At 40.6% G+C, this 26,498-nt stretch overlaps 1 protein-coding gene across 1 annotated transcript in view; it reads left to right on the top strand.

Annotated features, from left to right (window-relative positions):
• LOC132385198 (neurogenic locus notch homolog protein 4-like) overlaps positions 1-26,498 on the top strand; it is a 58,482-nt gene that overhangs the window by 6,258 nt on the left and 25,726 nt on the right. Inside the window, exons 7-18 of the mRNA XM_059957095.1 lie at positions 523-690; positions 907-1,014; positions 1,637-1,772; positions 3,097-3,230; positions 6,063-6,272; positions 9,276-9,473; positions 10,314-10,415; positions 16,949-17,104; positions 19,164-19,346; positions 20,233-20,394; positions 21,555-21,761; positions 22,497-22,676. Of these exons, the coding sequence (XP_059813078.1) occupies positions 523-690; positions 907-1,014; positions 1,637-1,772; positions 3,097-3,230; positions 6,063-6,272; positions 9,276-9,473; positions 10,314-10,415; positions 16,949-17,104; positions 19,164-19,346; positions 20,233-20,394; positions 21,555-21,761; positions 22,497-22,676 (1,944 nt within the window). The remainder of the gene's footprint in view (positions 1-522; positions 691-906; positions 1,015-1,636; positions 1,773-3,096; positions 3,231-6,062; positions 6,273-9,275; positions 9,474-10,313; positions 10,416-16,948; positions 17,105-19,163; positions 19,347-20,232; positions 20,395-21,554; positions 21,762-22,496; positions 22,677-26,498) is intronic.

The following is a 26,498-nucleotide window of genomic DNA, read 5'->3' as shown; positions in this document are numbered from 1 at the left end:
TTCTACTTGGACCCCCCCCCCCCCCCCCCCCACCCACCTCACCTTCAAGCTTCTCACGCTCTCTTGTTCTATTGATTTCTAATTGTTAACTTACTACAAGCTTTGGGTCGTGTTACTATATCTATGAGGTTTTGGTTAACAGTATGATTCATGAATAAAGCAATGGGACAGAGTAGTACTTGATTTAATAATGTAAAAGATTTCAAAATCTTGTATTCCGATGGGCTGTCAAGTGGGCTATTTTTATGATTGGCAAAAGCCATTAGAAATATGTGAAGGATTGAACAGAATTAAAATTGATTGTCTAAGGTAAAAGTATGTGCATACTTAACCAAAGATGAAGAATGCCTTTTCCAGCTGACTAAAGATTCCATGCACAAGTAGTAACTCTGGAAGACACCTCAGTCTTTCTCATCTTACTACATGTTCTGAAGTTAAACTGGATTAGAGTTCAAAGGCAAACCAGAATGCTGTTAATTCCACCACTTTTCAATCACTGTCCCGAGTTTTTTTTCACTTTAGGATTTTTCTGCCTCGAGGGATCCCAATCTCCAGCTCCCACTGGTGACATTTGCCCTCCTGGTCACTACTGTCCCAAAGCTGCGGCCATACCCATCCCATGTCCATCTGGAACGTTCCGATCAACAACACAAGGCAAGAGTGAGGAAGACTGTGCACTGTGTCCCTCAGGTTTGTGTGCAATTAAAACTATATTCACCATTGATATTTGAGTGCATTTACCAGCTTAGGTCCTTATTTAAATCTAGATGGCTCTGGACGAATAAATAATATACATTTGTGCAAATGAAATGATCGTTGACCCACAGTGTCTAACAAAGCATGCCATTTTGGAGCTCACGCCTAAGTTTATTGTCATGATATGAGCCTGATTTTGCATTTCTGAAGGTTTCTATTGTAGCAAAATGGGCAGAGACAGTGCTGGAGAATTTTGTGACCCGGGATTTTATTGTAAGCAGGGAGCAAAGAGTGCCACACCTCTTGACGGCATTACAGGTACCATATTTAATTATCAACTGTTTTTGATTTGGCTCTGCGTATAGCCAATGAGAGTAAATGCTATCATCTCTCAAGCAGTTCTCGAGCGAGCTTAAACATGTTTTGAAAAGTCTTCCAATATAAACATTCTATTCCTTAAAGAGTACAGCTCTAATTCTATTTACAGAATAAATGCTAAAACATAAGTATATCTATATTGTATTTATTTGCAATGTAATGGGTAAAGATAGTTACATATCCTATTGAAAATGCTTCTGAGAATATTAAGTCAGCAGTGAGATATGCTGATAAACAAACCTGTAAATAAAACTCAGATTATATTATGAAACAAATCTTCCAAGACCCTCTATTTAATTTTTTAGTGTCATTTGGTTTTAAATTGATCTTTCTGGGATCAGTGAAATGCACTTTTGTGCCTAACCACTAATCCTATTCCTACCTTGAGCAGATCTCCCTCAATAGAGCTCTGTGCAAGTATGAATGACTACAGAATACACAGTAAGATTAAATAATACTGGTAATTATGCAGGAGAACAGCAGCAAGGTGCTGCTGTTACTAAATTCTCAATGTTCTCTTGAGCATCACTCAGACGTTGTTTAATACTTTCTATGAATTCAGGTGACATTTGTCCTGTTGGTCACTATTGCCCATTGGGTTCTGCTGTGCCAACACCATGTGAAAATGGGAAATTTGTGAACCACACAGGAGCAAAAGAATGTTTCACCTGCCCTGAAGGATACCAGTGCACGAACAGGTAAGATGCAATGTACATTGCATTGGAATGTACTCTTATAGAGATGACACATATTCGCTTTCAAAATCTATGCAAGACACCAGAAGCTTCTAGACTCAGACATGCAATGACCAGGTGTTATAATCATTATATCACACTTGTTTATAATTCATTTACGTGATTTGAGTGAGTGTAGTGCTTGATCTGTCTCGATAGTGATGTCAAATCAGGTTCATGCAACCTTCATCCGTGAGTGCCACATAATGAAATCAAAACATTAAGGAAGGAGAAAAATAGAATACAAATTAAACTGTAAATACTGTATTTCTAAATGTAAAATGCATATTTAGCAATCATGACAGATGAGGTTATTTTCCTTTGTTTGCTTGCTATATTATCCCATGTAAACTATTAGCCACCAGAACATGCTCCATCACATTTAATAGGAATTCAGCACAAAGCAGATGGAATTTAATATTTCAGAAGGTTCATTTTAACTAAAATTTGAATATCTGCATTTTTCTAAATTTATATATGGTATGTAATTATTTTAAGCTTCAAGTATAAAATGAAATTAGAATATACAAGCACATTTTGTAACTGCTTAACAAGCATTTACAGTCATATTGTGAATTGATTTCCACATCAGTAAATGTATGTCAGATCAAGGCCTCTATATGAAACTACATAGAATTTCAAATCCTTATAATGTATTGGTTCTATTCTTGCACCTATCATATTAACCTACAATATTTTCACTGCCTCATTCCCACAAGCTTTCTTTGAAGGCTTCATTTTGCCTTTTAGATATTTTAGTGCTTCGATTTCAGTTGGCTAATTTAGTTCTATTACTCACCGAAGAAATAGCCAGCTGGTGGTGCAGTGGTATCAGCGCCAGACTTCGAAAGCGAAGGCTCCCAAGTTCGAACCCAGTGGCTCCCCAACCCCCCCCCCCCCCCCTCCCCAGGGCACGCTTTCCATTTGTGCCGGGTTGAGTGTCGAGCTAGCCACTCAGCCTCGTTTTTTAAAAAAAAACAAGGGTCGAGTCAGGAGCATTCATTTTGTGACCCAGTTAATCCAAAAGGAATCCAGTCCTGACACTATGCACCAGACAAGAATGACTGACTGTCTGGTGTGACAAGCTATGAAGTGACCTAAGTAATATTAGGGGTGAAACTGGTCATGAGTAAATGTGACAGGTAATTGTGTATTTTAATCTTGGGCAGATTATAAAATGAGTTACCTTTCATTTCATGCTATTGCAAAACCCCTAATTTCACCAATATTTCTTTAAGGTTTGATTAGGCATTTCTAATCATCCTCATGCCCATCTCTTTCTTGGCAGAGAACAAGCTGAACCTTGCCCCCAAGGTTCATACTGTCCGAAGGGTACTGGTGTATCTCCCCAACCTTGTCCTGTTGGAACATTTGGAGAATCCCAGGGACTGAGGAAGATAACGGACTGTACTCCATGCCTTGGTGAGAGAATGGGGTCCTTGATTTGCGTAGATTTTGCTTCTGATTTCTTAATAAGTCTTCCCAATTGGTGACTGATACTCTGAGACATTTGGTAAATTTATTCTCAGACCTTTGAAGTGTTCTTGTATGGAAGCCACCAATCACAATCACAATCCTCCTCCTCCTCCTCTCTCTCTCTCTCTCTCTCCCTCTCCCTCTCCCTCTCCCTCTCCCTCTCCCTCTCCCTCTCCCTCTCCCTCTCCCTCTCCCTCTCCCTCTCCCTCTCCCTCTCCCTCCCCCTCCCCCTCCCCCTCCCCCTCCCCCTCCCCCTCCCCCTCCCCCCCTCCCCCCCTCCCCCCCCCCTCCCCCCTCCCCCCTCCCCCTCTCCCCCTCTCCCCCTCTCCCCCTCTCCCCCTCTCCCCCTCTCCCTCTCTCCCTCTCTCCCTCTCTCCCTCTCTCCCTCTCTCCCTCTCTCCCTCTCTCCCTCTCTCCCTCTCTCCCTCTCTCCCTCTCTCCCTCTCTCCCTCTCTCCCTCTCTCCCTCTCTCCCTCTCTCCCTCTCTCCCTCTCTCCCTCTCTCCCTCTCTCCCTCTCTCCCTCTCTCCCTCTCTCCCTCTCTCCCTCTCTCCCTCTCTCCCTCTCTCCCTCTCTCCCTCTCTCCCTCTCTCCCTCTCTCCCTCTCTCCCTCTCTCCCTCTCTCTCTCAGTTAACATGGTCTCTACCTGCTCCCATACAACAGAAGCTAAAATGCAGGCTCGCCACATTCCGTTGAACTCTTGCAGATGACATAGTTAGCATTGATGTTAGCACCGACTTTGATAGGATGTTTAATGCTCTCGCACTATAGGTTGCCAGAGCCATCTTTGGCTGCAGGTCAATTCAAGCTCTTCTGAAGCTGGGGGGACATAATCACAAATGTTCTTGTAGGGAGTGAAATACATTCTACCCATCTTTTGACACAACTTTTACAATAAATCATTGGCATGTATATCCCTTAAACAACATGAAGATACAAGAGACTGCCGATGCTGGAATCTGGAGCAACAAACAACCTACGGGAGGAACTCTGTAGGTCAGGCAGTGTCTGTGGAAAGAGAAACAAAGTTAATATTTTGAGTACAGGACCCTTTGACTGTTAATAAATCTTGGACCTGAACATTAGCTCTCTTCATCTTTCCACAGATGATGAAACCCTGAGGAGGATTTCCAGCATTTTCTGTTTAGGTTCTATTATAGTTAGGTTCACTAATATTGTTAATTCACCTTCTGTACACAATTACTTTGCTGCAAATGTCTTTCAGACCTCCAATACCAGACCCCAGGATACGTTGTACCCCTGATCCCATCCTGTCCTCCCTTCTCACTATTTAGATACCTCTCCAAACTCCTCCTCCTGCCCCAACCTCTCACAATTTCATTCCAATTTACTGAGGCTCAAAGGTGATCACAAACCTTCCATCCCACCCCACCTCAACCATCTAATATATTGATCTCATTCACCCATCCCAATGTGAACCTTACAGTCTTTGGAACTGGTGTCCTGTGATCTGTCACCTGCCTGCATGCCCCTGGTTGATCCATGGCGGTGCTCAACAACCTGACCTTGGTAGCAACAATACATTGTCATAACAAGGTTGCTCAGAAAGCAGAAAGCCTTTGCAAACCTCCAATATCTCTGACAGTGTGGCAACTTCAAAGACTTGTATTGAAACATAATTCTGTGTATTTATCCACTAACACTGTTAATTATTTAGCTCTTTGTTAAATAAAACTGTATAATAGGCAGTTACATCTTCAATTTTATTCATTTATAAATGATACCTGTGAGACAGTTGAGTGCCTCTTTGTATAATTCTGCTTTCTGTGCTTTGTACAGCTAAAAAATCATGCAGATAAAAAGTTCATATTTTACAGAATCTTCAATAACTGAAACTCTAAAATACAACAGGAAGAATGCCTTGAAGATACGTGAATCCATTTCACCAATACTTAACCTGTGGAGGTTATAATTTCTTGACGTTGGAGTTAAGATCACAAAACATGACAACCATCTAGGTTCTCCTGATTTGGTGAACACATATGTTGGGTGGGAGCTAGTCTTTATCACTGGATCCTGCAAAATAATCTTTAAGCATGGAATGGATGCAACATAAAGTGGGTTTAATTTGTCCTTGCAAAAACTCCTCCACACCGCCCTATCAAGACTATGGATCCTTTCTGTCTTGGGCTATCACTATGCGGAAAAGGCATCCTGAATGTTGAGTGAGTTAGTTTCCTTGGAGTGCTAGAGCAGGGCACAGTAGTTTAATATTTATATTTCCAGAACAGCAGTCCTGAAGTATGAACCAGTAATCTGGAGGCAGGAAATCAGAAGCCACCACAACAGTCAGAGAATTGAACTTTAGTTACCTAACTGAATGTGGAATATAAAGCCAGTATCAGATGGATTGTCATGCAATATCTTTTGAGAAGGAAGTATGCTGTCTTTACTTGGTTTTGCTGTCATGTGACTCCAGACCCACACTACATTCATTGACTCTTAACTCCCAGTTAAGATGACCTAATAAGTAGCTTGGTTAAAGAGCTATTATGCTGTGCAGAAAATACTTAACTTGCCAGTCACAACCAAATAGTGAGTAAGAGTTAAAAGAATACAGATTTTTACCTCTAGTTCACGTACAACGAGTCCTTGATCTAGGCTGGTCAGTAACCAGCTCAAACAAAACAACCTTCTTGTCTGAATTAAATCTAAAGTCCCAGGGAAGGAAAATATTATAAAATAAGATGTATTTTTTGCCATTTCTAGTGTAATATATTGGGAAATTTCAAATCAATCCTCATTCTTCATCCTTAGGTGGTTTCTACTGCAGTAGCCTAGGCCTAACACAAACTGAAGGCCCCTGTGATCCTGGATTTTATTGTGTATCTGGTGTTAATACTCCACGTCCCTCCATGCACTTCAATCACACAGGGAATGGTGGAGAATGCAGTGCAGGTGCCTACTGTCCCAGAAATTCTGCACTACCTACCCCATGCCCACCTGGGACCTACAACTCTGAAACAGGTACAGAGCCTCCTGGTGGCACTCTGCTTTCATTTGTGTTCAGGCTGAAACTCAGCAACATAAATCATCTCACAATGTCACTTGAATACTATGCATGCTTATACATAATGACTATGGAAAATAATTTAAATAGATTGATTTATTAATTTGTTAAATCAGTCTCCTCTTACTCAAATTTTCTTACCACATGCAAGCAGGACATTTGAACCATCAATGTCCTGGTCTCAGAACAATCCGTCAGTCCCATTCCCTCACTTATTTCTCTGTAACAGATTCTCTCCTGATTTTCCTATAGCCTCCCATCCTAAGAGGAATTGAGAGTAGCAATATAACTAATCAACAGATCTTTGGGATGTGGCAGGAAAACAGCACCCAGGTCAAAACCATTCAGTCACAGGGGGACCAGAAACCACTGGGGGTCAAGATCAAGCATAAGAGTGTGGAACTGAGAAAATAGCACAACCTGTTGTACAGAGTGCTGTCTGTTTCTGTTGTCTTAAAAGAATCTGTGTTTAACATTTCATGAAAAGTAAGCGGAGTAGTTGAATATTAACTCCTAAAAGTTATGATATTGAGCCTTACTATTTTTAAGTGCCACACGATATCAGAATGTATCTCAGATTACAATTGATAAAAGAGTGATGCACCATCAATAACTCACACTGAGACGTAAGGCGAGATATCGGCTTTTATTGACTGGAAGAAGGAACCAGGAGTGAGTGTCTATCATACGAGGTCTTGGAGACTGAGGCCGAGCGTCAGGCCGCAGATCTCCTTTATACAGGGGCCTGTGGGAGGAGCCACAGGAGCAGTCAGCAGGGGCGTGTCCCGACAGGCACATAGTTCACCACAAAGAGCAAGATAAGTCCATATCAATTGTCAGTAAAAGGACTGTTTTTCAGTTACTGTGTAGAGTAAATAATCCAAATTAAATTATTTCATTGAGAAGATTTTAAGAAGTATGATTAAGTAGAACATAGAGCAGTGCAGTAAATAGAAGTTCAAAGTCAAGTTCATTATATTAGAGTTGTCAAACTTTCCTCTTGTAATATTTACTCAAAGACATTGTGCTACAGGTGTTTATATTGATATTGGGTTTGATGTCTTCTTTCTATAGAAGACAAGCATCTGTTTCCTAGATTTAAAATGTTCTGAAGGTTGACATTGTTTCATTGTCAGTCTTTGGAATAGTCACTTGAGTGGCAAAATAAAGTAAGGCTCTTCTTTTCTGAAGCATTGTGAAATGTAAGATAGTTGAGGTTTAATGTGGAAATCAAAATAATAGGATTTTCTATATTGACTTGTTTGTAAGAAGTTTTAGCAGCAGTAAATACCCTTCTGTAATATACTGCTCCAATTACTGCTTGAATTGAATCATGCTTGAAAATGACTATTAATAGAGGAAAAAGAATTTGTTAGGTTAACAAAAAGCCATCATTCTACACAAAAATCTCACGTGGTCTAAGAAATAAAGTTTATGGCCACTGGTGCTGTCTGTGTGGAGTTTGCATGTCCTCCCTGTGATTGCATGGACTTTTCCCAGGTGCTCCAATTCACTCCCACTTCCCAGAGTTTCATGGATTGATCAGATAAGTGGTGCTGTGAATCAGCCCAGGTGTAAGGTGAAAGGGTGTGGGGGAAAAGAATAGGATGGAAGCAAATGGGTGACCAGTGTGGACTTGGGGAGTCCCGGGGCCTATTTCCATTCTGTTGGATTCTGTCTTTAACTTCTGCATTGCTACGGAAAATGCAAATATTATATCAGTCTGCATGCCTTTGTGCGGGGCAGGTCATGTCTAACTAACTTGATTTGAGGTGACAAGGGATTGACGAAGGTAGAGCAGTGTATGTTTCCTATATAGATTTTAGTAAGGCATTCGACAAGGTCCGTCATGAAAGGCTCATACAGAAGATTAACATACATGGGATCCACAGTGGCCTGACCATTTTAGTTAACAATTGCTTGCCCGTAGAAGACGGGGTAGTAGTCTTATTCTAACTGCAGATTTGTGACAGATGGTGACTAATGGATGCATACTAAGACCACTGCCATTTGTGATGTACAAGTTTGCAGCTGACAGGAGATTAGTGGAGTTGTGGGTCATGGACAAAGATACAACAGGATCAAAACAATTGCAAATATAGATGGAGAAATAGTAGATGAAATTTAATCTGAGCAAGTTTGAAGTGTTGCACCTTTGGGAGATCAAATTTAAAGAGAAAATACACAGTTAATGGAAGGGCTCTTAAAACTGTTGATGTACAGAGGGACCTTGGGGTCCAAATCCAAAGCTCCCTGAAAGTGGCCACACAAGGGTAGTAAAGAAAGCATTTAGTATGCTTACCTTTATTAGTCAAGACATTAAGTTCAAGAGTAGGAAAGTTACATCACAGCTTTTTAAAACTACACTTAGCTGCATTTGGAATGTTGTATTAGGTTCTGGTCACTCCATTATGCAAAGGATGTCGAGGCTGTGGAGCTGGTGCAGAAGTAGCTTACCAGGATGCTGCCTTGATTAGAGAGCATTGGCTACGAGGAGAGGTTGGACAAACTTGGGTAGTGTACTCTAGAGCAGTGGATGCTGAGAGGAAACTTGATAAAGGTTTATAAAATTATGAGCAGCATAGACTAGACACTGTAAAATGAGAGGCATGCATTTAATATGAGAGGGGGTGATTTCATAGATGTGCAGGGCAAGTTTTCGTACTCAGAGACTGATGGGTGCCTGGAATGCACTAACAGTAGTGGTGGAGGCAGATAAAATCAAAGCATTTAAGAGGCTTTTAAATAAGTGTGTGAATATTTATAAAATGGAGGGATATGGACCAGTGCATGCAGAAGAGACTTGTTTAATTAGGTGACATTAGTTTCATTTGTTTGGCATAACTTTGTGAGCCGAAGGGCCTGTCACTTGAACAAGTAACACTCAGTATTGAATGAATATGGGTGATTCCTTCTCTGTATTCTTCTACCTAACTGTGTGACTCTTTGAAATGTTTCAGGTCAGGGTATCTGCCAAAGATGCTTAGCTGGTTACTTCTGTTTCGGTGGTCTTTCCAACCCCTTTCCACAACAATGCCCATCGGGACATTACTGTCCAGAATCCACCCGCTTTGCAAATGAATATCCGTGTCCCCCTGGGACCTATGGCAGTTTGCTTGGCCAACAAAGCTCAGCTGGATGCTTGTCTTGCCCTCCAGGTAAGCAAACATTAACATTCTAAACCAATCACTGACACTTTTACTGCTAACTCCCCATTCCCCCAATAACCAAAACTGTCCAGGTAGTTAGCATGTCAATCACAGTCATTCTCAAGACCATTGTATATCACATTGGAATGCTGTAGGACCAAAGTCATTCTGTTTTTACCACTATGCAGACCCATCGCCTTTAATTTATCAGAAAAATTTCTACTTTTATTTTTGGGTTGAAGTGTTTTGCAGTGAAATTAATATTATCACCTAGCCTGAAGGACCACTTTCATTATTCTGCTTGACTAGCATTCCATGTAGGACGCAGCTGTATGGGAGAAAAATAGCTTTAAATAACTTTAAATATGCTTCAGGCAATGTTCCATTATTTTATCCCAGTGTAAAATTCCAAATTTGTGGAGCATTCCTATATAAAATATGCTGAATGTGATCAAAGTGAATTCACTTCTGTGTGGTGCATATACTGTAAGACTGTGTCTGTACACTGGGTTGCAGAAAGCTATTACATGGAATGCGCCATGAAACAGGACAGTGTTGTTTGCCCAGATGTCAACGGTGTTCAGGTTTATACCCACAATTCTTTCCATATGCATGTGGTCAGGGTACAGCTGCTGTTAATTCATTTGACCATTGAAATAATACTAATCAAGAACATCACCTTTTACATTGCATACTGTTAATCCCTACAAAATACGTACTGTTTCTATGGGATTGCTGTCCTGAAGTATGAGCAATATTTCCTCAGTGAATAGCTCTCTGGTCATAACAGAATGTTGCAAATGTAGTAAACCTGAGCTATTTTTCTCCTCAAAATACTAATATTTATAGGTCAGTTCTGTGAAGGAAATGGTTTGAGTACGCCCAGCGGGAACTGCTCTGCAGGTTGGTTTTGTACTGGAGGTGCATCCACAAGCAAACCCTTGTCTTCAGGTAAGTTGCTGCAGTGTAGGCTGTGCTTTTTGGTAAAAAACATTTGCTTGATGATGGAAGATCACCTTGTATTTAGAATGAAAGGACTAGATTTGCATTGTTCAAGTTGTTCAATGAAATTTCTATAAATATGGGAAAAGACATTGATTGGGCAGGTTTTAAGTATGCCTTAACCAAGTGTATCCATGTACAGGTCCTCTTGCAGGTTTTGCTTAGATCTAGTCATTGTCTATGTGTGTACTATCTTCAAAATGTTTAACCTAACCTCTTAAACCAACTGTTCTCCTGTCAAACTTCAGCTGCCTTCTAATTATCAATGAAGCGACCAAGGAGTTATCAAACATCATCTAATCATCAGTGATTACTAATTATGACTTAGGAGCAGGAATATTTCTGGCTGCCCATCAAGCCTGCTCTGCCATTTAATACAATCACAGCTGATTTGATTGTTAAATCAGTTCTGCATTTGTGTCAATTGACAATACCCTTTCACTCTCTGCTCGTCATGTATCAATCTACCCCTACTTTAAAAATATTCAAAGACTCTTGTTGCACTCTGCTTGGGGGAAGAGAGCTCCAAAAACATACAACCCTCCAAAATAAACAAAAATTCCTTACCTCCACTTTAAGTGCAAGAAAATTTACCCCCAACCCCATTCATTGAAGGTTCTCCCACATTGACTCTCATCCACCCTTTCATGCCTTGCATGTTTCAATCAAGATCCCTCTCACTCTTCTAAACTCCAACAAATACCAGGTTAACCTATCCAAGCTTTTATCTTGAGATGATCTACCCATTCCAGATATTGGGCAAATGAGCCACCTCCAATCTTCTCATCCTTTCTTAAATAAGCTGACAGTATTATACACAATATTCCAGATATGGTTTCAGTAATGCTCTACATAACTAAGGCACTGTCAGAATCAGAATCGAAATCAGGTTTATTATCACTGGCATGTGTCATAAAATTTGTTAACTTTGCAACAGCAGTTCAATGCAGCACGTGATAGTATAAAAATGCATAAGTAAATCAATCAATTGCAATAAATATATATCTGTATATTAAATACATATCCCCTACATTTATACTCTGCTTCCCTCATCATAAACATTTTATTTGGCATTTCTTCACTGCTGTACCTCCACACTACCATTTTGTGAATCATTCACCAAAACACCCAGATCCTTCTGCATCTCAGAACTCTGCAAACTCTCACCACAGGGAAGTACAATAGTGTAGTGGTTAGCGTGACGCTGTTACAGCGCCAGCAACCTGGGTTTAATTCCTGCCACTGTCTGTAAGGAGTTTGCACGTACTCCCCTTGACTGTGTGAGTTACCTCTGGGTTACCTCAGTTTCCTCCCACATTCCAAAGAAGTTCAGGTGAGTAGGTTAATTGGTCACATGGGTGCAATTGGGCAGCATGGGCTCATTGGGCTGGAATGGCCTGTTACCATGCTGTATCTCTAAATTAATGAAATAATCTTTCTATTTTTGTTTTCCTTTCATATTGGATAATTCCACAGTTTTCCATGCTCTACACTATTTGCCAGATCTTTACCCTCAAGCTTAACCTATCAACACTCTTTTGTGTCCTCATTATATTATCTTCAAAACTTAGAGTTATGCTGAACAAAATCAGTAATGCAACTGATGCAGGCCATCAAAGACTCATTTGCACTAATTCTGCTTGAATCCCATTGGGGCGACATGGTATTACAGGCCCAATGACTCGGGTTCAGTTCTCACTGCTGTCTGTAAGGATTTTGTACGTTCTTCCAGTGACTGTGTGGGTTTCCTCTGGGTGCTCAATTTCCTCCCATATTCTAAAGCTGTCTGGGTTAGTACATTCTTTGGTTACGTGGATGTAAGGAAGGTGGCTTTATAAAAAGCTAGTCACAATGATCTTGAGCATAGTGGTCTATCAGGGATTTGACCATCTTCAAGTGACCTTCTCTGGGCTATAATGACAAAAACGGTTTAGTTCATGCTCTTTACTCATCTTTCTAAAGTGTTCCGCTCCACTTATTTTCTAGATCAGATAGACTGCTAAATAGCAGATTGTATTTACTTATAATTAATGTACATTTGAAAATTCTATTTATTTCTCACCTGTGTTTAAAAGTATAAATATCTTCAAATGAGACCTCTGCCAAAGCATCTTAATGAGTCACCATTAGCCAGAATGTAGCATTTGAAATGTGAGCAGATTCCAGGTTTCTCCAGCATGGAGGTAATCATCCATTCCACCAAAGCCACTATGTCATCAACAAGGCTCCATTCAGCAGCAGGATGGATGAATCCAGTTGTGACAATACACAAGATACTTGCTTCTGTGCATGACAAAACAGTTTGCTAAACTGGTACTCATGATCATTAGACTCAGTGGCCACTTTTTTAGATACAGGAGTATTCCTAATAAAGTGGCCACAGACTGGAACCCAGTGCGGTCTTCTGCTGCTGGAACCCAACCACTTAAAGCTTCAACATGTTCTGTGTTCAGAGATGCTCTTCTGCACACCACTGTTGTAACTCACAGTTATTGAGTTACTGTTGCTTTCCTGTCAGCTTTAACCAGTTTGGCCATTCTCCTCTGACTGCTCACATTAACAAAGTATTTTTGCAGAGAGAACTGCTGCTCACTGGATGTTTTTTTTGGTGTTTCTCACATCATTCTCTGTAAACTCTAGAGACTGTTGTGCATGAAAATCCCAGGAGATTGGCAGTTTCTGAGATACTCAAACCACCCTGTTTGGCACCAACAATCGTTCCACAGTCAAAGTCACTTAGATCACATTTCTCCCACAATCTGATGTTTGGTCTGAAAAACAAATGAATCTCTTGACCATGTCTGCATATTTTTAAGCATTGAGTTGCTGCCACTCAACTGGCTGATTAGATGATTAGGTAGGGGCACCATGGTAGCATAGATGCTATTACTTCTCAAGACATTGGAGATTGGAGTTCAATTTCCAGGAGTTTGTATGTCGTATATAAGTCTCCAAATAGTAGCCAAGGTGTGGAGTTGAGATTGCAAACTGATCTGGATAACGCATGTAATAAGGGTAGTGTCAGAAATTGTAATGGGGGCCTTCATTATGCAAGGGGATTGGGAAATCAGGTTGGTGTTGGATCACAAGAGAGGGAACTTGTTGAATACTTAGGAGATAGATTTTTAGAGCAGCTTGTGTTTGAGCCTACTTGGGGAAAGGATTGGGTGTTGTGTAATAACCCAGATGCTTATTGTAAAGGAACCCTTAGGAGGCAGTGATCATAATATGATTGAATTCAGACTGCAATTTGAGAGGGATAAGCGTAAGTCACATGTATCAGTATCGCAATGGAATAAAGGGAATTACAGAGGCATGACAGAGGAGCTTGCCCAGGTAGATTGGAGGAGGATACTAGTGGGGATGACAACAGAGCAGAGATGGCTTAAGTTTCTGGGAATAGTTCACAAGGTGCAGGATAGGTATGTCCCACAGAGAAAGAAGTTCTCAAATAGCAGGGGTAGGCAGCCATGACTGACAAGGGAAGTTAAGGACTGCATAAAAGCCAAGAAAAGAGCATATAAGGTATCAAAAGTGAGTGGGAAGTTGGATGATTGGGAAGCTTTTAAAATCCAACTAAAAAGCTATAAGAAGGGAAAAGATGAAATCTGAGGGCAAACTAGCCAATAATAAGAAGCAGAATACCAAAAGTTTTTTCAGTTATATAAAGAGTAAAAGGGAGGTGAGAGTTGATATTAGACGACTGGAAGATTATGCTGGTGCAGCCATAATGGGGGACGAAGAAATGGCAGATGAACTTAATGGGTACTCTGCATCAGTCTTCACTGTGGAAGACACTAGCAGTGTGCCAGAGGTCCATGAGTGTCAGGGAGCAGGAGTGAGTGCCATTGCTATTACAAAGGAAAAAGTGCCAGGCAAACTCAAAGGTCTTAAGGTGGATAATAAGTCACCTCAACCAGGTGAACCACATACCAGAGTCCTGAGAGAGGTTGCTGAAGAGATAATGGATGCATTGGTCATGATCTTTCAAGAATCACTTGATTCTGGCATGGTCCCAGAGGACTGGAAGATTGCAAGTGTCACTCCACTCTTTAAAAAAGGAGGAAGGCAAAAGAAAGGAAATATTAGGCCAGCTAGCCAAACCTCAGTGGTTGGGAAAGTGTTGGAGTCTATTATTAAGGAGGAGGTTTTGGGGTATTTGGAGACCAATAATGAAATAAATCAAAGTCAGCATTGTTTCTGTAAAGGGAAATATTGTCTAACAAATCTTCAAGGAAGTTACAGGCAGAGTGGAAAAGGGAGAGGCAGTGGATGTCACTTACTTGGATTTTCAGAAGATATTTGATAAGGTGCCACATATGAAGCTGCTTAACAAGATAAAATCCTGTGGCATTACAGAAAAGATACTGGTATGGATAGGGGAATGGCTGACAGCGTGTGGGAATAAAAGGGGCCTTTTCTGGTTGGCTGCCGGTGACTAGCAGTGTTCCTCAGGGGCCAGTATTTAGACTGCTATTTTTCACATTGTTTGTCAATGATTTGGATAACGGAATTGATGGCTTTGTGGCAAAGTTTGCCCATGATACAAAGATAGGTGGAGGGGTAGGTAGTGTTGAGGAAGCAATACGATTGCAGCAGGACTTAGACAAATTGGAAGCATGGGCAAAACAGTGGCAGATGGAATACAGTGTTAGAAAATCTATGATAATGTATTTTGGTAAAAGGAACAATAGTGCTGGCTGTTATCTAAGTGAGGAGAAGGTTCAACAATCAGAGGTGCAGAGGGACTTGGGAGTCCTCGTGCAAGACTCCCAGAAGATTAGTTTACAGGTCATGTCTGTGGTAAAGAAGGCAAATGCAATGTAGGCATTTATTTCAAGGGGAATAGAATATAAAAGCAAGGAGATAATGCTGAGGTTTTGTAAGACACTAGTCAGACCACACTTAGAGTAATGTCAACAGTTTTGGGCCCCGTATCTCAGAAAGGATGTGTTGTCATTGAAGAGTCCAGAGGAGGTTTATGAGGATGATTCTGGGAATGAAGGGGTTAAAATATGTGGAGTGTTTGCTGCTTTGCACCAGTACTCACTGGAATTTAGAAGAATGCGGGGGGAGTGGGTCCTTATTGAAACCTACTGAATGTCGAAAGGACTAGATAGGGTGGATGTGGAGAGGAAGTTTCCTATGGTGGGAGTATCCAGAGGGCACAGCCTCAAAATTGAGGGGCAACCTTTTAGAACAGAGGTAAGGAGGAATTCTTTTTAGCCAGAGAGTAGTGAATCTGTGGATTATCCTGCCACAGACTATGGTGGAAGCCAAGTCTGTGGGTACGTTTAAGGCGGAAGTTGATTGTTTCCTGATCAGTCAGGGCATCAAAGGATATGGTGAGAAGGCAGGTGTTATGGGGTTGAGGGGGATCCGGGATCAACCATGATGGAATGGTGAAGCAGACTCAATGGGCTGAATGGCCTAATTCTCTTCCTATGTCTTAAGGTCTTATGGTCCTTCCCGTGAGCGATGTGTTTCCTACCATATTCCAAAGGTGTACCGGTTAGTAGATTAATTGGTCATTGTAAATTGTCCTGTCGCAGACCATTCAGCCCATCGAGTCTGCTCCACCATTCCATCATGGTAGATCCCGGATGGGGTTAGACTAATAGGTGAGTGAGTTGCTAGGTAGTGCTGCTCATTCAGCTGGAAGTGTCTGCTCTACACTGTATCTTTAAATAAATATTTGCATTAATGAGCAGGTGTACCTAATTAAGAGGACATTGAGTATATAGACTTTGTGTCGAATTCCCACAGTCATTCTACCAAAAAACTGAGCATTTTATAAAGTGCATTTTGTAATCTTGGAACATACCAAGGAAGTACGCAGCTAATGAAGCAAATTTTGAAATATATTGCTGCTTTTATATACAACAGTGCAGCAACATTATGCAGAGTAACGGTTTGAGATAAAATATTCAGATCACTTGCTTTGGGTGCAAAGAGAATAACTAGTATTGGTCAGTCCATTAGGAGAGCTTCACTGCTTTGCTTTAATGTAGTTGCTCATTTTCACATCCTCGTAAAAGAAGAGTCTGCAATTCATTTGCTAGCACCTCCATAAGTAAAGCACCAAATTATCAAGCTGAATTATGGTTACATTTTTAAATTGGGATTTGAACCTGTGATTCACTATCACCAAGCCTCAGCTAACACCCAATCAGAAAAACATTACCTCCAGATCACATACCATCAGACTTAAATCCATAATGAGCACTCCGTAATCATTGGATGAATAAACTGAGTTTCCCAACAGGGAGCTAGCATGATGACACAAGCTTGTCGGCACATTAAGGAAAAATTGCACTATAACTTTCTCAGTGTAACAAGGAATAGCAGCAAATCAACCAATATCAACCATGTCCCAGGACAAATGTGTTAAAGAAATAGTGTTGCTTTTCATTAAGAAGAATCTCAAATATTTCCCAGAAGTCGTGATTCACATTTTGTTTTGAAATTGTATCTTTTTACAGGTGAATTATTAAGCAGTTCCAATTGTGGCAACCCAGAAAGTGTTTCCTCAGGAAATCATTGTCCTTTAGGGTCATTCTGCCCAGAGGGATCCTCTCTCCCACAGAAATGCACAGCAGGATACTACTGTGATCAACATGAGCTTGCTGAACCAATAGGTTTGATTTCTCGATTGTCTACTCAGAGATGAATTTAAGTTCAGGCAATTTCATTGCATATCTGATCCACAGTAAGCAATAAATGAGCATCTTCCAATGGGGAATCCACAACATTGAGTGTTAATGTGTCATTTAGTTAATCTTTTATTAGCTTCCTTTCTTGGAGACCTGCTCTGTAAATTCAGATCAATATCAAATTTGCTGCAGGTGAGCAGGTAGCAGCATCTGCAGATTATCATGGAGAACAACTCTGAAGAAATAGCTGCCCAGATCAGCGAAGAAAATATTGTTTATTTGAGATAGCAATGTAGATGGATTATTGACAAATTTTAGACAAGCCGCTCGTATACCGGTCGGCATATGTCAAATTGAAATATATTAGCTATACTTTTGAAAAATCAATAAAAAAACAGGTCAGTTTTCTAACATTCAGTTTGTGATTGATTATCAAACCCAGTGGGCATCTGCATCTCCATATTAGATATTTTCCTATTTATTAGACATACAATGCATTTTGGAGCAGGGATCTCCCTAGCCACAAATACAAAATCTTTGAATATTTGAATAAAGGTCCTGCTGGAATGCTGCCACCACTGGACTTTGTACAATTGCCAACCAAATCTATCTGCATCCCGATACTTTGGAGTACAAAGCAACTCCAGTCTCCTCTCCTCTAGTTCCAATCATTTCTAACCTTCCTATGCCATACAATTCACTCCCAATTCCAACAATGAATGTAAGGAACATTTGGCCTCCTTAGCCCCAAAACGAAGGGATTTCACAAGATCTCTGCTTCATGCCTCCACTGCTCTTCTGGCTTCTCAACTGTGAGTAATAATGGTTAATCTCTTGCTAAATGAATTCCCACTGCGATAGTTTCTGCTTAATTTTAGCTCCTTCCTTTCCTGCCTTCATCACTTCATTCTCAGTACACTTACTTCCTTCACAAAGCCCTTTTGATCCCTTTCATTCACATCTCTTGTATATGGTAATTCTCCATTAATCCACTATATGATTATTTGGAAATCCTGATAGTTTAGTATCTGGCTCACAAGGTGCTGGTTCCTGTGTTCCCTTTGACTCAATGGAGCTCCAGTTTCCACATTCCTTCACCTAGTTCTGTTCATCAGTTCTATTGACATTTACTGAGGATCTACTCCCATGCTTCCTTTAAAACTTCTAGTTTCACTGGAAAATGTATTATTCTACAGTGCAACATCTTTTTTAAAAAAAAACTATTAATAGTGTGTTGGAGAATTATTGAAACCTGATAATAATAACCAACAATTCGGAAAAGCACCAGAGTCACAGATGTGCTGTATGAATGGAGCTTTACATCATTCAGTTTCCTCTACCACGTTCCATGGCTACTAATAACATTAACCTGTCTATATCTTCTCTCGGACTATTAAGACCTCCTTTCATAGGAAAAAATATCATCATCCTACTATCCATTCTTCCAAAGCACATTTAAATCTCCAAGTTTGTCATTCTTTGTGAATCAATGCAAAGTCTGTCACCTCAAAAATGCAACATTTTGTATGCATTGCACAATGTAGAACTGAAAATTATTATTTTGATTTGGTTCCCTGTAAAGAGAGACTTCCATTATCTTTGAGAAAAGACTGAGAGTTGCTGTTCCTAAAGTATGAAGAATGTTCCTCACGCTACATGGAGAAATCACCTACCTAAGCTGATGGAGTACTCTTCTTTGAGCTATTTTAGTACATGGAACTAGCCCAGATAGATTTAAGTATCTAATACAATTGCAGTAATTCTGAATACTTCATTTAGTGGAATTACAAACAACAGGCTTAAAATTTCATTTCACACAAACTACATATCAAGTGTCATATCTAATGTCAAGTGAACTGTTCATATATAACACAATGCTGGTTAGATTCAACAAGATCAAAATACTTGATTTATTTTAGTCCACAGAATGCAATTTTCAGATACTTTTCAGAAAATTGTTGCATTTCAATGACATATTAATATTAAAAAGTACATTGCGATCAAAAATGTTAGTGATATTTGCTCTATTTTTATTATAATTTAGGGCCTTGTGATGCAGGGTATTATTGCCCTAGTGGCAGCACTGATCATGCTCCAGACCAATTCAAGTGTATTGAAGGGCATTACTGTCCTGAGGGTTCAGCGGCGCCTGAACCATGCCCTGAAGCAACGTATTCCACCACAGCTGGGAACAAGGCATTGGACAACTGCCTGCCATGCACACAAGGTAAAACGGTGCTTGTCTATCAAATTGTTTGATAGGCAATGAAAATATTACATGGTGTTACATGAAATCCACTTCAAGATAATCTAGGCCCTTCTGAAATACTCTCAGAAGCCGCTTTGTTCAGTACAGAAGTGTACCTAATAAAGTGGCCACAGCAATGGAACCTGGTGAGGTCTTCTGCTGCTGTAGCCCATCCACTTCAAGATTCGACATATTGTACGTTCAGAGATACTCTTCTGTACATCACTGTTGTAATGCATGGTTATTTGAGTTACTGTCACCTTCCTATCAGCTTGAACCAGTCTGACCATTCTCCTCTGACCTCTCATTAACAAGCCCACAGAAATGTCCTTCACTGGATGTTTTCTTTTCACAGCATTCTCTGTAAACTCTAAAGACTGTCATGTGTGGAAAATCCCAGTAGATCAGCAGTTTGAGATACTCAAGCCACCCCATGTGGCATCAATAATCATTCCATTGTCAAAGTCACTTAGATCACATTTCTTCCCCATTCTGATGTTTTATCTGAACAACCACTTAACCTCTTGACCACGTCTGCATGCTTTCATGCGTTGAATTGCTGCCACGTGATTGGCTGATTAGATATTTCCATTAACAAGCAGATGTACAGGAGTACTTAACAAAGTGGCCATGTTAGTAAAACACTTCAGTAAAACATGTTGGCATTAGTGAAAAGTATCTGCTGCACTTACTTGCAAATCAATTCTAATTAAAGCTTAAAAGTGATATCTAATCATATTTAAAATTAATACAAATGTGGAAATCTGATATAAGAACAGGAAATGCTAAAAGTTTCAGCAATTAGGCAGCAAAATTACTGTTTCAGATCAATGACCTTTCATCAAAACAAGTTGCCCTTTCCTAGGGTTCTTCTGTGAAGGCACTGGGTTACTTCACCCCACTGGTGTCTGTTCATCTGGTTACTACTGCCCGGGAGGCCAGAACTCTCCAACCCCAGCAGATTTCTTGTGCCCTGCTGGGTCAAGGTGTCCAGCAGGAAGTTCCAGTCCCGAACCCTGCCCAAGAGGTAAAATAATTTCTTTTAAAAAATACTTCAGCAATCTAATATGATTTTTGAAGACTTTCCTCTTTTCTCATTTTTGCTTTTTCTCTTCAAAGTTATCATTGTCTTTCCTTCTGTCCTTTCTCCCTCCTGCTCTGTCTAGTAGATTAGCAATGTCTTCAGTCGTAGCTCGAGTGCAGTCTTGTTTTCCCTTTGTTCACTTCAGAGGGGTAGTGTAGCTCATCTGGATATGACTAAACTCATCCCAGTTAAGCTAAGAAGGCAGTCAAGTAATCTTCCACTTCCATGCAAAGAGAAGGTTTTCCTGGTTCTACCGTTTGTCTTGGATCATGTACGTGTAGTGAAACAGAGCAGACAAGGAAGAATCCAGTCATATTCAGCTTTAATCATTACCTGAATGGATAGATCATTGAATGCTTCCTTAAAACGTCTTCCTGCATTATTGCTGCATCTAACACACCTAGGATTGGAAAGCTCTACAATGGGTAGTCAAAACAGCCTGACGCATCACTGGCACCAGCCCACCACCATCAAGGAAATGTATACAGTAAGATGCTGGAAAAGTGCCAGTAACATCATGAAGGATCTCATCCATTCTGATCATGGACGAGGTTATGCAACATCTACACCAAAACCGGCAGGCTCAAAAACAGATACTTTCTCCTAGCAGTAAGGTTGATCAACTCCTCCACCTATTAATCCTGCCCTCCACTATTTTATCATTTCTTGTCAGTCACCTTATGTACAGACACTCCTGTGTCGAGTGTCACTTTAAGGACAAACAGTCAATCTTTGTATATAAGCTGTCTTATGTATTTATATTTTTTGTCTTTTTTTTATTATATTTGTGTATTTATCTTGTGTTTCGTCTCTGCTGCATCTGCTCAGATCCGGAGTAACAGTTATTTTGTTCTCCTTTACACTTGTGTACTGGAAACGAGATTAAACAATCTTGAACCTTTGGTGTGATTTTTGAGGGCTTTGTGGTGCTCTCATGCACCTATTGGCTTTGAAAGATGCTTCCATGATGATCTGATCATCTTCAATCTCTGTGTGGACACCAGAAGTGCTCAGCAATTCGATTTCTATTGAGAATCACAATGAGGATTCTTAAAACTTAATTTTCTCTCCATCAAGATTACAATGCTTTCTGTGATCAATAGGTTTCTATCAAGCTCTGACAGGCCAGCCTGACTGCAATCCATGCCCTACTGGAACATATTGTAGCACATCGGATTTGGAGAACGGGGGAATAAAAATCCCCCAGCTCTGTCCATCAGGACATTTCTGTCCAGTCAAAACAGAATTTGCTACCCAGTACAAATGTCCCCGTGGGACTTTCAGCAACAAAGAAGGTCAAACCTCAGCAGGTAAATGCTTAATCTATTTCAATCATCTTTCCTTTTGAAAAAAAATGTCATATCTGCAAGTAATTAGATTCAAGCTTTCACGCTTGTTCAACGATTAGTTCAACGATAAAAATGTTCTTGACTCATCAAAAGAAATTCTAGGTTAATGCTATGTCTAAATTAGTCTTTTTGGCTTGTCATTTTCTTTCCATCTCCATTTTTGTGATGACTTTGTGCATTGATTGAAATTTATTTGACTAGTACCAAAATACAAACTGGAGTCCGATTAAATTACGCTTACTGACAAAGCCCAACAATTCCCAATGGAATCCATCTTGTGATTTATGCCCTGTATGATTTTTTTTGCACTGTGTTGCTCTAACTGTTCAGCACGTACCTTGTTGATGTTACTTCCAACCAGGAATGTTACACTTCAAACTACCTCTTTATGCTCTATTGCTCCCTTTGACCTTTCTTAAAGTGAGACAGTTCATTGATCCTTAGTATTGGAGTATTAACACATGAAATTTAGTATTAATACATATCGATCTCTTTAATTAAAGATGCCTTCAATAATGCCCACTTGAGTGCAAAAAATCATACAGTACAGAAACAGGACATTTGGTCCACAAACATGTGACCGCCGATGGGGGGCCATTTATATTCATTTCAATTGCCAGCACTTGATCCATACTCTTCTATGCCTTGGAAATTCAAAAGATAATATTTAAAATATTGTCTATCCTCTAATTCCAGCTCAATGTGATCCTTGCTCACCTGGCCTTTTCTGCAGCCAAGAAGCTCAGACTGAACCCTCTGGTTCCTGTTCGAAAGGCTTTTACTGCCTTGGAGGAGCCACAACTCCCACCCCAACTGATGGCGTCACTGGTGACATTTGCCCAGCGGGCAAGTATTGTGTGGCAGGCTCTACCACAGGTAAGAAGCCTCTGTGTTTAAGTTTGTATAATTCTGTATAACTATATATGGGAAATAAATTTACTTTTATTTATTTTTGGGGACGTTGACATCACTGGCATAGCCAGCATTCATTGCCCAACCCTAATACTGGTGAGCCACCTTATAGGACTATCTCAGTCCTTCTGGTAAAAGCAGTCCCAGAGTGTAGCTGAGTCAGGAGTCACGGGATTTCTGTCGAACAGCAATATTGGAACAATAATGCATTTCCAAGTCAGGGTAGTGTGAGACTTGGGGGAGAATTTACACTGGTTTGCATGCCTGTTGCTCTTGGCATTGGTTTTATTGCAGATGTGGGATAAATACATTTTGAACGTGTCCCAGAAAACATGAAGCATGTCCCCAAGCATATTTATAATGCATTTATCTTGAACCTACAATCAAAGACCAGGGCAGCAGTTGCACCATGCCATAACATATCTGTGTCAAGAACGAGGAAGTGTTTGAGGTACTGGTAAATATTAAGGTGGATAAATCTCCAGGCTCAGAAGGATCTGTTCCAGGGCGGTATCAAAAGCAAGCGAGGAGATTTCTGGACCTCCAATGGAGATTTTTGCATCTTCATTCGCCATGAAGAAGGTACCAGATATGTAAGGCAGTTAATATTGCTCTCTTATTCAAAAAGCCGTGTAGGAATGTTGGATCTCTGTTTATCTTCTGATCCTCAAGGTTCTTCCTGGAGTCAAGAACAATGAACAGTCTTAATTCCAAGATTTCAGTCTATTTTAGAACCATAGAACATTACAGCACAGAAACAGGCCTTTTGGCCCTTCTTGGCTGTGCCGAGCCATTTTTCTGCCTAGTCCCACTGACCTGCACCTGGACCATGTCCCTCCATACACCTCTCATCCTTGTACCTGTCCAAGTTTTTCTTAAATATTAAAAGTGAGCCCACATTTACCACTTCATCTGGCAGCTCATTCCACAATCCCACCACTCTCTGTGTGAAGAAGCCCCCTCTAATGTTCCCTTTAAACTTTTCCCCCTTCACCCTTAACCCATGTGCTCTGGTTTTTTTCTCCCCTGGCCTCAGTGGAAAAAGCCTGCTTGCATTCACTCTATCTATACCCATCATAATTTTATATACCTCTATCAAATCTCCCCTCATTCTTCTACGCTCCAGGGAATAAAGTCCTAATCTGTTCAACTTTTCTCTGTAACTCAGTTCCTCAAGTCCCAGCAACATCCCAGCAACTTCCCTGCACTCTTTCAGCCTTATTAATATCCTTCCTGTAATTAGGTGACCAAAACTGCACACAATACTCCAAATTCAGTCTCACCAATGGCTTATACAACCTCACCATAACTTTCCAACGCTTATATTTAATACTTTGATTTATAAAGGCCAATGTACTAAAAGCTCTCTTTACTACCCTATCTACCTGTGGCTCCACTTTTAGGGAATTATGTATCTGTACTCCCAGATCCCTCTGTTCTACTGCACTCCTCAGTGCCCTACCATTTATCTTGTATATTCTATCTTGGTTTGTCCTTCCAAAATGCAATACCTCACACTTGTCTGTATTAAACTCCACCTGCAATTTTTCAGCCCATTTTTCCAGCTGGTCCAGATCCCTCTGCAAGCTTTGAAAACCTTCCTCACTGTCCACCACACCTCCAGTCTTTGTATCATCAGCATATTTACTGATCCAATTTACCACATTATCATCCAGATCATTGATAAAGATGACAAATAACAATGGACCCAGCACTGATCCCTGTGGCATGCCACTAGTTACGGGCCTCCACTCAGAGAAGCAATCCTCCACTTACCACTCTCTGGCTTCTCCCATCGAGCCAATGTCTAATCCAATTTACTACCTCACCATGTATACCCAGCGAATGAATCTTCCTAACTAACCTCCCATGCTGCACCTTGTAAAAGGCCTTACTGAAGTCCATCCACTGCCTTCCCTTCATCCATTTTCCTGGTAACCTCCTCGAAAAACTCTAATAGATTTGTTAAAAATGACCTGCCACACACAAAGCCGTGTTGACTCTCCCTAATGAGTCCCTGTCTATCTAAATACTTGTAGATCCTATCTCTTAGTACTCCTTCCAATAATTTACCTACTACCGACATCAAACTAACCAGCCTGTAATGTCCCGGATTACTTTTAGAGCCTTTTTTAAACAACAGAACAACATGAGCTATCCTCCAATCCTCCAGCACCTCACCCATAGATACCAACATTTTAAATATTTCTGCCAGGGCCCCTGCAATTTCAACACTAGTCTCCTTCAAGGTCTGAGGGAATACCCTGTCAGGTCCTGGAGATTATCTATTTTGATTTGCCTCAAGATAGCAAGCACCTCCTCCCTTTCAATCTGTATAAGTTCCATGACATCTCTACCCGTTTGCCTTATTTCCATTGACTCTATACTAATTTCCTTAGTAAATACAGATGCAAAAAACCCATTTAAGATCTCCCCCATTTCTTTTGGTTCCATACATAGCCAACCACTCTGATCTGCAAGAGGACCAATTTTATCCCTTACTATCCTTTTGCTCTTAATATAACTGTAGAAGCTCTTTGGATTATCCTTCATCTTGACTGCCACAGCAACCTCATGTCTTTTTTTTAGCCCTCCTGATTTCTTTCTTAAGTATTTTTTGGCACTTTTTATACTCCTCAAGCACCTTATTTGCTCCCTGTTTCCTATGCGTGTTATGCATCTCTCTCTTCTTTATCAGAGTTCCAATATTCCTAGAGAACCAAGGTTCCTTATTCTTATTCACTTTGCCTTTAATCCTGACAGGAACATACCAATTATGCACTCTCAAAATTTCTCCTTTGGTAGCCTCCCACTTATCAATGACATCCTTGTCAGAGAACAACCTGTCACGATCCACGCTTTTTAGATCTTTTCTCAATTCTTCAAATTTGGCCTTTATTCCAGTTTAGAACCTCAACCCGAGGACCAGATCTATCTTTATCCATGATCAAGTTGAAACTAATGGTGTTATGATCACTGGAACTAAACTGTTCCCCTACACACATTTCCGTCACCTATCCTAATAAGAGATCTAATATTGCATCCTCTCTAGTCAGTACCTCGATATATTGATTTAGAAAACTTTCCTGAACACATTTTAACCCGTCTAACCCATTTAAACTCTAACCTGTCTAGGCCTTTAACAGTATGGAAGTCCCAATCAATATTTGGAAAATTAAAACCCCCTACTATCACAACTTTATGTTTCCTGCAATTGTCTGTTATCTCTCTGCAGATTTGCTCCTCCAATTCTCGCTGACTATTGGGTGGTCTACAATACAACCCCATTAATGTGCTCATACCTTCCCTGTTTCTCAGCTCCACCCATATGGCCTTGGTAGAGAAGCCCTCTAATCTGTCCTGCCTGAGCACTGCTGTAACATTTTCCCTGACCAGCAATGCCACCCCACACCCTTATCCCTCTGCCTCTATCACATCTGAAACATCGGAACCCTGGAACATTGAGCTGCCAGTCCTGCCCCTCCTGTAGACAAGTTTCACTAATGGCTATAATGTCATAATTCCACATGTCAATCCACGCCCTCAGCTCATCAGTCTTCCCCACAATACTCCTTGCATTGAAATAGACACACCTCAGAAGATTAATACCACCACATGCAACCCTTTTATTTGTGACTTTGCATGAACCTGTAACATTATTTACTTTTATCCCTGCTGCACTATCTGCTCTGGCACTCTGGTTCCCATCCCCCTGCAGATCTAGTTTAACCCCCCCCCCCCCACAATAGCACTGACAAACCTCCCTGCAAGCATATTAGTCCTCCT

This window comes from Hypanus sabinus, chromosome X2 (genome assembly GCF_030144855.1).
Source record: "Hypanus sabinus isolate sHypSab1 chromosome X2, sHypSab1.hap1, whole genome shotgun sequence".
Lineage (NCBI taxonomy): Eukaryota > Metazoa > Chordata > Chondrichthyes > Myliobatiformes > Dasyatidae > Hypanus > Hypanus sabinus.
Note: the sequence above shows the minus strand (reverse complement) of the source record. Positions and strands in the feature narration are given on the sequence as shown.